The sequence below is a fragment of the Centruroides sculpturatus genome, unplaced genomic scaffold (assembly GCF_000671375.1).
Source record: "Centruroides sculpturatus isolate CEXI.00-Female unplaced genomic scaffold, Cexi_2.0 scaffold1670, whole genome shotgun sequence".
Classification (NCBI taxonomy): Eukaryota; Metazoa; Arthropoda; class Arachnida; order Scorpiones; family Buthidae; genus Centruroides; species Centruroides sculpturatus.
The window spans coordinates 68,948-84,385 of record NW_019385808.1 but is presented as its reverse complement, the minus strand read 5'-3'; the positions used below and the strand labels follow the sequence as shown (position 1 = coordinate 84,385).

Here is a 15,438-nt window from a genome sequence, read left to right as displayed (position 1 = left end):
TTCATTGTTCAGCATGAGGATGAGTTAACATTCCAAAAAGGCCAAGTAATTACTGTACATAACAAAGAAGACACCACCTGGTGGAGGGGTGAAATTAATTAACGATGTCATCAGTCTCTATCTGGCCAACTACATAGAACCAATAGAAAAATCCAGAATTACACCTAATCCTGGACAGTGAGGAAACGATTGTAAAGACATCAGTGTAACAGTGTAAAGACATCATTGGCTCACACTACCACACCGGCCATAAAAATCTGAATTAAATCAGTCATAAAAAAAAATATAGTCTTTCTTCCAGAATGACAGAGTTGTGAAATTTAAAAAGTTACTTATAATATGTATGTCTGATGATTTAATATATATATTAAATTGTATAATATATATATATATTACATGTCATTTATAGTAGTCTTAGATTATACAGAATCAAATGTTAATCTATTGTTGTATTTTGTAAATTTGCTTTAAGGTTTAATATGTGCAGCTCATTTCTGGTTATTTACTCTCGTATTTTTTTAAATTTTTATTTCTTTATTTTTTTTGTGTGAAATTTGCAAATAACATGTTTCTTTGTTGATTTCTTTGATATCTAAGACCTGTGGTAGTGGGTCTTGGGTAGAAATTTTGATTCGCATTAGATTAAGTTACAGGTAAAGTTTTTTTATAATCTCTTTCCTATACCAAACTACCCTAGATCCACATCTACAACATTATTCAAGAGATAAAAATAGTTACAAAAGTGCAGATGAGAATGCATAGATTTAAGATGTTGCAATACTCAAATCCAGAGGAAACAGTGGAAGTTTTACTATAGACAAATGATCAAAACAATGAACTAATATATTACATTAAAGGCTTTTATTTAAAACATTTCCATGGCTTTCACCACTTAGTCAAATTTATGGAATGTTTTGTGCCAAAAAATATATAACAATTAAATAGTAATGTGGTCTTTGTTCCTTTTCCTTTTTTATTCTTATGGATTGAGTACAGACCACTGCAAATATATTGCCGCAGCTTGCTCTTCCCATCGTGTCATTCATGGGGTAGAGGTTAGCGGCTTTGCCTATTGAGCAAAGGTCGCTGGTTCAACCTTCATTGATTCAAGTTTTTTTTTGTGGGTACGTTCTCCCGGTCTGCGAACTTATGTAAATACCAACCAATTACCATGTTTCTACCATGTCTCTGTAGGATATAACAGCCAGCTCTCAGGCTGAGAGAGCTTCTTGTTCTTCTACTGCAAACTGCAGGAGTTGTACATTGTCAGAGTTAATAAATACCTTTGTGTTCCTAACGACTGATTGCTGTTTGTTCCCGCGACAATATTATAAAGTGTGGAAATTCTGTAATGTCTGCTGCTCGAAGTTATTGACTGTTTAAAATTGAAGATATGCAAATTAAAATATCAAATGGAGGGAAGATATTTGTGTAAGTTTATAATTATCCTTTTCTATAATTAAAATCTTAATTGAGAAAGAAAATCAATTGAAAGTATTATAAGATATTAAATAAAATAGAACTTGAAAGAAACTTGAGGATTGCAGAAAAATATATAGATTTTATAAAAGTGTGATAGTGGTTTTTAACAAAAGAGGTATAGATAATCTTTCCTTTGTGCAAATGGTATACTAAGAAGACATTACAAGAAGGCATTTTTGGTGAACTTGTGCATCAACAGTAAGTGTACATTTGGACAGGTGTATTTCCAAATAAGAGAAGATAAGGAAAAAATCTGCCTGCATTTTTATAAGTGTGGACAGAGAGGAAGAGTCTCAAAGAAAGAAATCTATCTTGCATTCTTGAGGAGGCAGCATTTCTGCATTTCCTTGAATTGTCAAGTTTTTTTTTCTTTAGGAAGAGCTCTGTCATGTATGTCCAATGCAGCTGCAGCTTTAATTTCTCTAGGGCAAAACTATAATAATTGCAAATGTGTCTTAAAAATACTTTTTGTTTTTGTTTAAACAGATTCAAATTGTATAAATTAATATTTTAAATTTTAATGACAAAAGGAAATGTATTTAAGATTCTATTTCTTTCTTTTTTTGTCTTGGATTTTTATTTTTATTCTTATTCAAAATTCTACAAGAATCAAACACTACAGAGATTTTTAAAAGAAATTTTATATACTTTTGGTTTGGAAATAATCTAAAATAGATATAATTAAGCGATGGTTGAAGTCAATTTCTATATAAGAGGAAGACACATTTTGAGACTCAATGTTTTTTTTCCTATCTTTCCTTTCTTCAAGTTTAAAATATACACATATTTTAAACATATTTCCATTTTACATAAAATTTAAAATTTTTAAACAGTATTTAATATTATTGTAATAGCTTGTAAGTTTCATTTAACTTTTTATACCTTATGCATTGCCATTCTGATCACAATTTTCTTTCTGATGAACCATTTAAAATAAAATCCCATAATTTTTGAATCATAAGTTACAATTTTTGAAATATGATGAAAACAGACAAATCTTAAATTTTATAATATTTTCTTTTTCTACAATTAAAGCCAGAAGACATAAGCTTTATGGTATATTCATATAAATAAGATAAAAATTAAAGCATGCATGTGTGTAAGATGTTTACATTATTGAAAGAAAAATATAATTTGGTATCAAAGAAATTGGTCAAGGACTATATATGCTATATATGTTAATGATACATTATAAATATAAATAAATAAATAATTTTAATTTATTGGGTTAGTAGATAACCATATTTTATAAAGCAGTAACATTTACTCCCTTTCATATATGAAGAGAAGATCTGAATTAAATCAGTCATAAAAAAAAATATAGTCTTTCTTCCAGAATGACAGAGTTGTGTGAAATTTAAAAAGTTATTTACAATGTGTATCTCCGAAGATTTAATATATATATACATACATATANTGAAATATAAAAACCTTTTTAAAATGAATCAATAATCAGTTTATAATTTATTTCAAAAACTTCTCTACATAGAATTCATATGTTTTAAATTATCTCTTGATACATTGTTGTATAAAGATGAAGTCATTTGAAATAGTTAAACTAGCAAATTCAGATAAGATTATGCAATGAAGTCACATATCTCCAAAAATCAAGCTGGTTTAAAGTTCATTCTAAAATTAGCTGACTGAGTTGTGTGCAAAGACACCTATTATTATGGAAAAGGATTTTGAAAGAAAGTTGAATACATTTTTTTCTTGTGAGCTGTAAGCAAAATATTTTTAAATTATTCAAAAACTTAGTATTTTGGTTTCATGAAAATATTGCCTTGTGTATCTTTTTCATTCTTCTCAAGTTCTGTTTAGATAATTAATTTAACTTATCATTAAATTTGAAGTAGGAAAATTGTAATTGTAAGAAAATGAATATTATAATCATTATAGAAATTTGATATCACATACTTCTAGGTATGTTTTTTAGATATTACAACTCAAACAATTTATATTTATATAACTTATGTCATAATAGAAATCAAATTTATAAAGTATGAACATAATTTTCCTATTTTTATTGCAATTTTTTTTAAATTAATTAAAGATTAATATTATAAGCCAGATTGAAATATTTTTCTGTGTAATATATTTTTGTTCAGATATAACAGATATAAAGTTGATTTGAAATTAGATGCATATTATATGATAGGGCAGTTTATCTGCTGATTCTGTAATTTGCAATTTATTATATATTTAAACAACTTTTATTCAAAGTAATGAAGAGTATCTTTAAATAAGTAAAGAATCCTTTGCATGCTACAAACATATTTGCCATCCTTATCTCAAAATCATGTTTTCTCAAAATCATCAAGACTCATATGCATATGTCATACCTTTAGTCCTTTAATGCATGTATGTTTTTTATGTCAATCCACATCTTAATTGATGATAGAATATAGATAGGATGGGGTTTTTGACCAGGATGCCGCAACAATACTTTAGGATGCTGCACAGCACCCTGATATTTCTTACGTATTACTAAAAGCATGAGAAATGCTAACTCTACACTGATAAAAAAAAATAAGGGTGTCATAAGAAAAAAATTTACTAAGTTGGGGTGTCACTATTAGAAAAAGATTGATACTCCTATCATTGTTTTTCACATATCTCACAAAATAAGTTTTAATCTAGTAAAGCAATTATTGGCTGAAATATTGGAGGTATGACCTTGAAAACTGATAATTTCTGTTTATAAAATATCTCAGTTAATTACAGATATAATTTTTGTATTAATGACTTAATATCAGAAATATTTTCAAGTGATTTTATTCATATTTGAGGATGATTATACAATCAAATATTTTTCAATAACCACCAGAATATTCTTTGTACTTTATCCAGGTTACATGGAAAGTCTTGTTTTAATTATTATATGTAGGATGTTGTAAGAAAGTCTTGAAAGAATGCAATGGGAAAAATTTTTTTTTTTAAATAGAAAAAATGTTGATTTTAATTATCACCAAAGTTACAACAACTAAGAAATAATAAAGAAAATAATTTAATATGGCATTTCTCTTAAAATGAATAATTTTTAAAAATTCAAATATCATTTTTTCATTAAAATATTAATGCAAATAATAATAATGTTGTGACAGGATCTGTTTATTATTTATTTCAGAATGACCCTTATTTAAAAATAAATTCTGATAATATGATAACGAATCATCATATTTTTATATTCAGATATTTACATAAATTGGGAACACATCAAACAGCCAATAAGTGTATTGAAACTTTGATATGGATTTTAAAAAGTTGTTCTTTTAACACTTTATGATAACTGTAAATCTTTAATAGAGCAGTTTAAAAATGTTAAATTCATTTAAGTGCTATTTTGGTTTTAAAACTGAAATGTTAAAATAAATATTTTCTTAAACAATATATGACGTTTTTTTAAAAAATCAATCTTTCAAAAAAACTTCTTAAAAGATTAAAAAACTTCAAAAGTTAATACAGAAGACAACTGTTGTTTTTTAGCTATAACCGCATTTTATCAAAGACAAAACTACTAAGAGTTACAACCATTAGCTTTTATTACACTACAATGCATTTTGGGTGCAAAAATTTGTTACACATGCACCCCTCTTCAGGAAATACATAACTACAATAGGGAAACATATATTTGTTACAAAATTATTACAAATTATAGCATTTTAAACCTTTAAAGTTTTTTAATCTTTTAAGAAGTTTTTTAAAAGATTGATTTAAAAAAAAAAATATATATAATATATATATGTATCAAAATAACAAATTATTTAAGTAAATTCTATTTAGTCTGACATCTTTCTCTAAAACAGTTTATTAATTTGACATTTCTAATAAGTTGGAAAATATTAAATGAATCCTGAATGATTTTAGAATATTTTTCCATTAAAAAATGTGTGTGTGTGTATAGCAATATGTTTTTAACTGACATTGTTTTACTAAAAGTGTAAAATATTATTTTGAACCATAAAAAAAGCCTAGATCTGTTTGTATTAGATGTCCATGAATTGTAATTGTGCATAATCAAAACGATAAGATTAGGAGAATTACTGTTTGATGCATTTCATTCCAATATAATCAAGGTTAAACTAATTCTATTGTTTTTAAAAGCTCACATTTTTTACAATACTTAAATTTACCTAATAAAAACATTTACTTTCAAGTGTTTTTATACTTTTATTAGCAGTTTATTGGTGATAAATGTTTTCAGTAGCTTAATTATAATGAATGACCTTAATTTAAGTTTTGTTATCTGTCAATAAATTTGATAAGTTATAAATATATGATATATAATCAAAATCCAGTCACATATTTAAGTGTTTATTTTTTATATTAATCACGTTATTGTAGCGTATATTTTTATAATATTTAAATTGTTGTAATTATTTAATTTTATCGCATTAATAATTACTTAATATTTTCCTAGGGTGCATAGTTTTGTATGTGATACAAGAGAAAGAGTGTCTTTAAGTCAAAGAAGAAGGCAATTATTGCAACAAAGAGTCCATTCTGTTAGCAATAGTATAGAAAATGTTGGTAGGTACAATATTTAAATATAGATCTTGATTTTTAATCTTTATCTACGCTGTAAAATAACTGGTTTTAATAATGATTTTACATATATGTATATTAATTTTTAGTTCAAATTAGAAGTAGATTGGAAGAATGTTCCAATATAGAGGTTCTTAAAAGTCCCATTGATAAGAAAATATATAATGAAAGGTAATTACAGAAATATCCAATCATATTTTACATAATGTATCTAATAATGAATTTTTACAGAGTGATATTAGTGTCTTCCAAGAGAGTGCCCTTTGTGGTATTTTCATCTCTTCCTTATAATAGCAAAAGTTCTTCTAAGTAAGTACAGTATACTGATTTTCATAATTCAAAAGATTATAGTGTTTTTTAACAAAGTATTTTAGATTTAAATATAAGAATACTAAAAATAATTTGTTAAACAAGCTTATTAAATAAAACTACACTAGACAAAATATTTTAATAACTTTTATTCACTTAAAATCAAACAATGAGAAATTCTTTTATTCATTGAAACAATTTGTAATATTTCTGAATCATTACTATTGATAATTTTAACCTATATATTATTACTGTTTTCATAAAACAATAATTGTACAATGTAAAATTATCATTCATATGTAGATAATAATAATCTGATAATAAGCTAACAAAAAATGTTCTAATATAGTAATTTTTAGTTGGTGAATTTGTAAACCACACAGTTATAACAGAGAAATTCTCCCTGTAACCTAACTCAGCTTTCTTTGATGTAAATAGAGATCATAAACACGCAACCATTAATAAAGATACAGTTTTAAGTGAACAAAACTCATTCAAGGAATTGCCATTCCTACTCATAGCAGTGTTGCTATTATTTTTCACAACTCTACCTATTTATTTAGGTGCTTTTACAGATATAAATTATTTAAATAGAACAATATTTTATCCAAAGAAACTCATTTTTTGCATTTTTCTTCAAATTCCAACACTGTCGCTTTATGTTGATTTCATATACAGTAAAAACTGCTTAGGCAACCATCTGCATTCAATGGGCACCTGTCAAAATGGGCAAAAATTTTTGGCATGGAATAGTTTAGACAGAGAGTCTTTATATAAGTTATACAAATATACACCCACAACTGCCATAAATGATTGGGCTAAATTTGGATATAATGATTATAAATTAGAAATGAATTTGGCACTAGAGTGAGGCATTAGACGGCATCTCATATTAAAATTAATAATTTATAATATTTGAATTAATTTAGATTAAATATTAATTTTAATATGAGATGGCACCTAATGCCTCACTCTAATGCCAAATTCATTTCTAATTTATAATCATTATATTTAAATTTAGCCCAATCATTTACAGTGTTGTAGGTGTATGTTTGCTTTGTATAAGTTATCTGTATTAAATGACCACCTGTGTAACAGGACTGCAGGCATCTATTTTTGGTCAGAAACAACATACAACAACTGTAATAAGCAACCACTTCCGCGAATATATCTGGTCTAAACTATTGTTCAAAACCATCTCAACAACATTTCCCCCTCCTAATATAATGAATTAGTCTAAACTCTTGTTCAAACCCACCTCAGGCACTTCTCCCACCCTTGAAATTAGGTGCAGGTGTTAATGAATTAGTCTAGCAACAAAGGAAATTCATTTTAGTTTGTTCAAAAAATGTCCAAAAAACGAAAGAAATGAGAAGTGCTGTTGTTAGAAGATCACATTAAAGTTATCAGAAAAAGTGAAAATGGTTTATTACCATTGCAATTAGTGCTGAAGTTTAACTGTGGGAAAACACAATTTATTTTACCATAGACCTACAGTATTTTCCTTAGGGATATAAAAATATTGTACACAATACAATTACAGTAGAGCATCAATTATCTGAAGAAATTCAGGACTGGGGTTGTTTGGATAACTGATCATGTATGAAAAAATATATTAACCTATCCCCTGTTGAAATTTTTCTCTGTTGTGTCTCTCTTCACATTGGATTTTTGTTGATGTTAAGTCTAATGAAAATTTTTTTAAATAATAATGCTGGCTATTGTATCGTTAAAATTTATTTCTTTATTTTGCACAAACAAAACAAATATATTAAAAAATAACTTCTGAAATATAATTTTTTTTGTTTTTGTTTTTATAATCTAGTATCAAAAATGTTTTGATTCAGCACAACACACAATCCTCAGAAAAACACCACAAAAGTGACAGTGCTGCCAGCTAAAACACACACAAACATAAAAAATATTGGAGTAGCCCAAGATATAGCCAAAGATTGCAGTGCCACAGCATTAGTGAAAATTTAAATTTGCCGACTGGAATTCTTTCGGATAACTGACATTTCGGTTAACCGACTTTCGGATAAACAACGCTCTACTGTATTTCAACAAGCCTCCAAGTTAAAAACATCCATACATGGGGAATATATTAGACAGCTCAAAATTTTCAAGGCAAACAGAACAGGAAATTATGTTAACAAGGATGAAAGAGCAATCTTGAAAGCACGGTAGGCTTGCTTTGACAGTTCCTTATGAACTGCCCATCCATGCATTATGCAATGCATAGATAGGCATTGCCTATGCAAAATTTGTAGTAAAATAAATGCAAATTTGTAATAAAATAANAAGCCTAACGAAGACTATTGTATCGTTAAAAATTATTTTTTTATTTTATACAAACAAAATAAATATATTGAAAAATATAAAAACAATAAAAAATTATACTTCAGAAGTTAATTTAGTATCAAAAACGTAAAATATTTGAGTAACCCAAGAAATAGCCGAAGATTGCAGCGCCACAGCACTAGCGAAAATTTAAATTTGCCGACTGGAATGCTTTCGGATAACAGACGTTTCGGATAACCAGCTTTCGTATAAACGACACTCTACTGTATTGGAGTAGCCCAAGACATAGTCAAATATTGCAGCACCACCTGCAGAAAGAAATTTCTGCTAGTGCTGTGGTGCTGCAATATCCTCATAATTAATCAAAAAAATTTTTTGCAGACTTGTATAATAATTGATATAATTAATACAATTATTGCACCCCTCCTCCCCTGCAGTTGAGAGGAAGTGCAGAGGAAACTTGACATAAACAACTAATGACTTTTAACCTGGGGCAGCTAGAAGCTTTGAGTTTGTTATGTTTGAAAGAAAACAGATGTTACTATGTTTAGAAACGATGGAAATGAATTGGCATCTTTGATGTTGGAGGCACCAGATTTCGTGACTTCACAGTTACCTCTTCATCACAGTGTTACCACGTTTAATTTGGTTAGCCAATAGTAGCAATGTTCGATACAGGCATGCGCTCCCAGTTACACTACCCAGATCTCAGTGTGATTCCGAATATATGCTCTCCATCTCAAATTAGTAATGGCTTGCCCCTTACATCATACTTATTTTGTTAACAATAATGTCATCTATCTAACACCTTTCGGGGAAACTTTTTTGAATTGAAATAATGTGACTTCCGGTTTACACCAGAAAATCATATATAGTTAATTGGGGTCTTTTGCCCCTAAGCTTTCAGTATCTGATATTGGCTTTCATCCATCTAACTTTGTTCTCCAGATTAATTAATTAAGGAAGGACAACAGTGGAAATTTATAGGTCTACAATATTTTTCAAATTGCAGCCCACAAATACATTTTGAAAAAGCCAACTTCAATTAAATCAAATTTATAATTGTTATTATTGAAAGTACTATAAGTCCAACGATATTATTAATTACTAGAAATTTTCCTGTCAAGCATGACAGAATATTTTTTATGAGAAAGTAGAGATCGAAGAATTGAGAAGAGCTTCAAGTTGAGCTTGATGTTATGATACTGTTTCTGCAGCCCTCGACTAAGCCATTCTTACTTGATATTGCTCGAGTTGAACTTCAAGACCTTCAGGGGTCTCAGTTGTTCTTATTCTTTTAGATCTAGAAGTTACATTTTATTCTTGTGATTTCCTCTAGGCATTTTTTTTTTCAACAAAATAGTCTTTTTAATTCCATGTTGATAAAACAAATATGAAATGTATGTATGTTAATTAGATGAGCGATAATACTTTCTAAATAACAGGCTTGTTAGATTGTTACTTCCAATTGGATAATAGAATGTCGTGGTCACTATAGAAAGTTTTTTTTAAGAAGTGACCAGATGTGGCTATCATTTTTAAAGTTTAAATTTAATGAAGATTAAAATATGTCATTTGCCAAAATATTTAAAAAGTAACTTCAGGGAAATTTCCTTTTTGAGCATGAACGTTATGTGATCACTGACGTCACTGCAACATATGTGCAATCACCAATCTGAAATCAATAGAACGTTTATTCTATAGCTAATATTTCTGTAAAATAAGTAGCTGTATACTTTCCATTAGTACATAAAACAAATATAACTAAAATTTCATCTGGATTGGACAAAAATTGCAGGAGTTATAAGGAATTCACACACAGATGATGGCTTTTATATTAGTATTTATTATATAATAAAATTTAACAAGTTTATAGTTATTCAAATAATTATGACCATATAAATAATTTTGGGTCATTTTAAAGTCTTTATCCTTTTTCAACATTCCAACCAGATATAGGTAATTAATTAAATGAAGATACAAATAGTTCTTTGTAAAAAAACCAACAATATAATATTAAAAAAACCACATGTCAAATATATGTGTGTATGTCAACCTTTTCAAATGCAAATCCTTAACTATCACAATGTATGAATAAATGGATTTATTCCATTTTCATTTATAATGGCTCAGATATTAAATAATGAGTGGTATGTGAGATTGCTTGATGGCAGTTAAAGTTTTAAGTAAATGTTGGGACCAGGACTAGTGTAAAGAATGTATAGTATTCCCCATATTGTAATGATTAAATACTGTATATTACAACAGTTACATGTTAAAAGAAATTATGCAAGTGTTAAATAAAAAAAATCACAAAAAATTTTATTTTTATTCTGTATCCAGTGATAGTAGGTGTCATCCTGTTTTTTACCAGTTTATGCCATCTGGGATTGTACATAATTCTATCAATATTAAATAAAAAACAATTTTTTCATTATTGTTAATTTTATAATCTTAACAAGAAATCTTTTAACAAAAAATCCTTTTAAAAACTAACATATAATAATAACATTTCAGGCTTCAAGCAGATAGGTCTCTTTTGAGACCTCTTAAAGTAATTTAATACAAAACTAAGATTGATCAATGTTTTAAGAATAATGACAAATTTATTTTACATAATCATTAATAAATCTTTATTTATACTGCTTACCTAAAACCTAAAGCTAAGTTATTTAAGTTAGTCAATAATCATTTTCTGAACAAATACAATTTTAATGTAGTTATAATCATAAAATGCTTTTTTTAAACTTAATATTACATAGATCTGGAAATAAATATAAAGTAAAATCTATTCAAATAATCATATAAAGAAACTTTTTAGAGATCAAGTTTTTTTGTAACTATAAACAACAGATCACTGAAAAGTATTATAATAAATGCAGCACTTAGATCAATGCTTAAATCTGCTTTGTGAAATGGGATCAGAAGGCCCAATTATATACATAATACAGGTATACCTCATCTTACGTCGGTAATTGGTTCCAGGAGCAGGGTCATAAGTCGAAAAACGACGTAAGTCGAATTTACTTGTCTCTGAATCTACTTGTCACTAGGCTAAACCACAAATTATCATTCCCAGTTCTGTATTTTATTTATTAATGCATTTTTAATAATATATGGTTAATAAGAATTTATTTTGAGCTTACAAACAAATACATTTTAGTTTTTAATATAGTACAGAAAAAAGTAATCTAAATTTACAAATACATGTACTGTAAGTACAGTACATACTTGTAAATGTACATATTTTAATATGTACAGTTATTATGATTAGTCGATCGTTCCACACCGTAAATTGGTTCAGTGTTTGTGTTTGATATATAGGTGTGGTGAGTAGTGAGTTTTTGTATATTTTAATATGATTTTATGTTCTTTAATTAAACGCTTTTCTAGTGATATTACGACTTTAATATTTGAGGTGGACAAATGTAAAATGACTTAAACCTGACTTTTATTTTTCCATATACTTTTTTGACAAACAACGTATAATCGAGAATGACATAACTCAAGGTATACCTGTATTATCAAGTTTTACAGAATTCTCATAGGGATAGCATTAGAAAGATTATTAGTTAGAAAAATTGCTTACAATATAAAATATTTTGTGGCCCATATTTTAAAAGTGTTTGGGAGCAAATGTTATGATTATTAAAACAATTTTAAAAATAAACCTCAATAATAATAATAATAATAACAACTCTCCTGTTGTGGTGGAAGAACCCAGTAATTTTACTGATCCATAGAGCAATGCAGGCTGGAGCACATGCTCCTGGTAGGGACACCCATTTCAGTAAGGTCTACAGGGAGAAATGAAGCTAAGAGTAACCACGCCCACATTCTGTGAAGATATTTACCATGGTAGTAACCAGGTCTAAGTGTGATACGAGCTTGGACATCATCCGAGTTAACGAGGTCCACATTCATGGGTTAGGCAGAAGCTCATGTCTGAAAAATAGGCCACAGTGTCCTTTGGTTACTGGTGGCAAAAGCAGCTTCAACCCAAGCATGGTTATTGCAATGCCCTCGACATAAGTGAAGAACCAACCTAGCCCTTGTGTTTCTGTGGCAATGTACCCACAGACCACAAAGGCTGGAAAACCATGCCAACTGATAAACTCATTCATTTCCATTGTCCATCTTACCATTTGTATTTACTACACCATCACAGCGTACAGACAACTACTACACCATAGATTCACACAACAATAGCCTCACCTCACTGTCTAGGTGACAGTGGGTTGTTGATCAAAAAAGGGTTGAACAAAGGGTTGTTGATCAAAAAAGAACAATTATACACAACAACCTTATCCCACAAACAACACTTGAACTTATCAAATAACAGGTTGCTGATCAAAAACATCAACAGACAAACATTTAACATTAATGAAGATCACATAACCTGTCAGGATAATCCAACAACAAGCACTGATTACAGTGCACAAACAACAACTACCACTAATGATACTATAGGCAGTTCCTCATCCACCACTGATAAAATAGACATATATTTAGTTAATATGCATTCACTTGTATTTCAGGAAACACTCAATAAATATACTGGTATAGATTCTATACAAAAGACCATGAATACAAACCAAAAATCAACATGTCTAAGGTAGTAGGAAAAACACTAAATTATGTAAATACTCGCTTACTACCACATTACATCCATTTAATTTCTACACTCTCAGATACTTTGGAGCTGTTAGTGTGATGAGAAGTATGTATATAGTATGTACACCGGTTTGCACGTCCAAAGTGTGGTACAGTGTGTAACATCGTTGATATGTTAAAAACATTATGGAAGATGAAGGAAGAAAGGCGGTCGTACATTCATACATTAGATTATGCTGGGGAGTCATAGTAATGACACACTGTGGGCTGAAAATACAATCACAGACAGATACCCACAAAACACAATTTTGTCACAAGCCTGCCTGGCAAAGAAGAATAGAAACACAAATAAATGACATTAGACTACAATTAGGGAGGCTGACACAATACACTAAAACAAAAACTCACAACCAAAGCATGTAGATTCAAACAATACAAAACATGTTTGCTACAGAAACAACAAAATAATTTTTTTTTTGTTTACAAACAATGAAAAACTCTTACAGACAAATTAGTACCAAAACAAACACTGATACACAGCACAGTGGCACACCAACAGAAGAAGAACTCACAACATATTGGTCTTCTCTTTAGTCCAGTGCTGCCACACACAATGCTGATGCAGGCTGGATCAAGGAGAACAAAAACTTGCACAATATACCAACTATGCCTTGTGCTGAAGTAATCATACACAACATCCACTACACTGTTAACAGAACACACAACTGGAAGACACCTGGTGAAGACAACATTCACAATTTCTGGTACAGAAAGTTTACATCACTGCACCAGGAACTAGCTAAATACCTAACACACATCATCAATCCACAAGACATGCCAAAACTTTTACTCAGGGCATAACTTACGTGAAACCTAAAAGCAACAATACTAGAGACCCCACACAATACAGACCAATTACATGTCTCCCAACACTATACAAATTATTGATAGCCTGTATCACAAACAAAATACACAAACATGTTGAAGAACACAACATTCTTGCAGAATAACAAAAAGGTTGCCATAGAAATTATAGGAGATGCAAAGAACAGTTACTCATAGATTCAGACATTCTATAGTCTATATATGCCATGTGTATGTCTGTGTTGTTTATGTGAGCATACAAACACAGAAACATACACATTGCAGTTGGCTGCTACATATTATGCGCATGTACAAAATACATCCATCACTCATTGCATTCTTCCAAAACACTATGCAGCACTGGAGAACAACACTACATCTTTGGATGCATAACATTTCCATACAAACAAACCAAATATTCATTAGGAGAGGATACATCACCAAACGATCGCCTAAATATCGGGCTATAATACGGCTAATTAAATGATTGGAATAAAGTAATTTGACACTAGAGGTAGACGTTAGGCGCCATCTCTTAAGTAAATTAATAATTAAAATTAAATAAATAAATCAATAAATAAATTTAGAATCTTCTGGAATAAAAGAACTGGCCCGGGGCGGGACTCGAACCCGCAGCCTCCGCTTGCCGTGCGGCGCGCTTACCAGTTACGCTACCCAGACCCTCGNCCTGAGGCGGATAGACTCCCGGCAGAGGAGGACCAGGAGGCGGATAGTAGCCGCCGGGATTGCTTCCGGGAGGATAGCATCCTCCGGGCGGCGGAGGTCCAGGCGGATACTGTTGGTACGGAGGAAGATAACCACTCATGTTTAGAAGAATAAAATGGGAGGTTCCAACTTTATATCCTTAAAGCGCTAAGAAGTAGCAACACCCACAAGTGTCTAAGGGGAGTACCGTATTGCTGGTTATAACACTTATCAGCAAAATTCAGTCTTGAGCAAGAGCATCTCGAAGCTCCTGCAGTGCTTTTGGTGGAGCCTGACAAGATGCAACATGAGCATCCCACACATTCTATGGAATTTAGGTCTAGAGGTTTTGCTGACCATTCCATGCAATAAATATCTTCACTGTCAAGAAAGGGCCTCACTTGTCAATGATTATGTATATGGACAGTATCATCTACAAAGTAAAATTGCACCTTCATCATCTAATATGTGATTCCAAAACCTTAGCTGTACTTTTTCATAGTAATTACATCCTTTACAAAAATGTAGAGCTCAGTAACCCAGACCATTATACCACCATCTTCCAGCTAGTCTCTCTCCGCAATATTTGTGAGTGTATTGAGTTTCCCACTCTCCAAA

General features: G+C 29.8%; 1 protein-coding gene across 1 annotated transcript in view; it reads left to right on the top strand.

Annotated features, from left to right (window-relative positions):
* LOC111642253 (CDK5 and ABL1 enzyme substrate 2-like) overlaps positions 1–15,438 on the top strand; it is a 103,667-nt gene that overhangs the window by 51,212 nt on the left and 37,017 nt on the right. Inside the window, exons 2-4 of the mRNA XM_023388573.1 lie at positions 5,903–6,012; positions 6,117–6,198; positions 6,259–6,336. Of these exons, the coding sequence (XP_023244341.1) occupies positions 5,903–6,012; positions 6,117–6,198; positions 6,259–6,336 (270 nt within the window). The remainder of the gene's footprint in view (positions 1–5,902; positions 6,013–6,116; positions 6,199–6,258; positions 6,337–15,438) is intronic.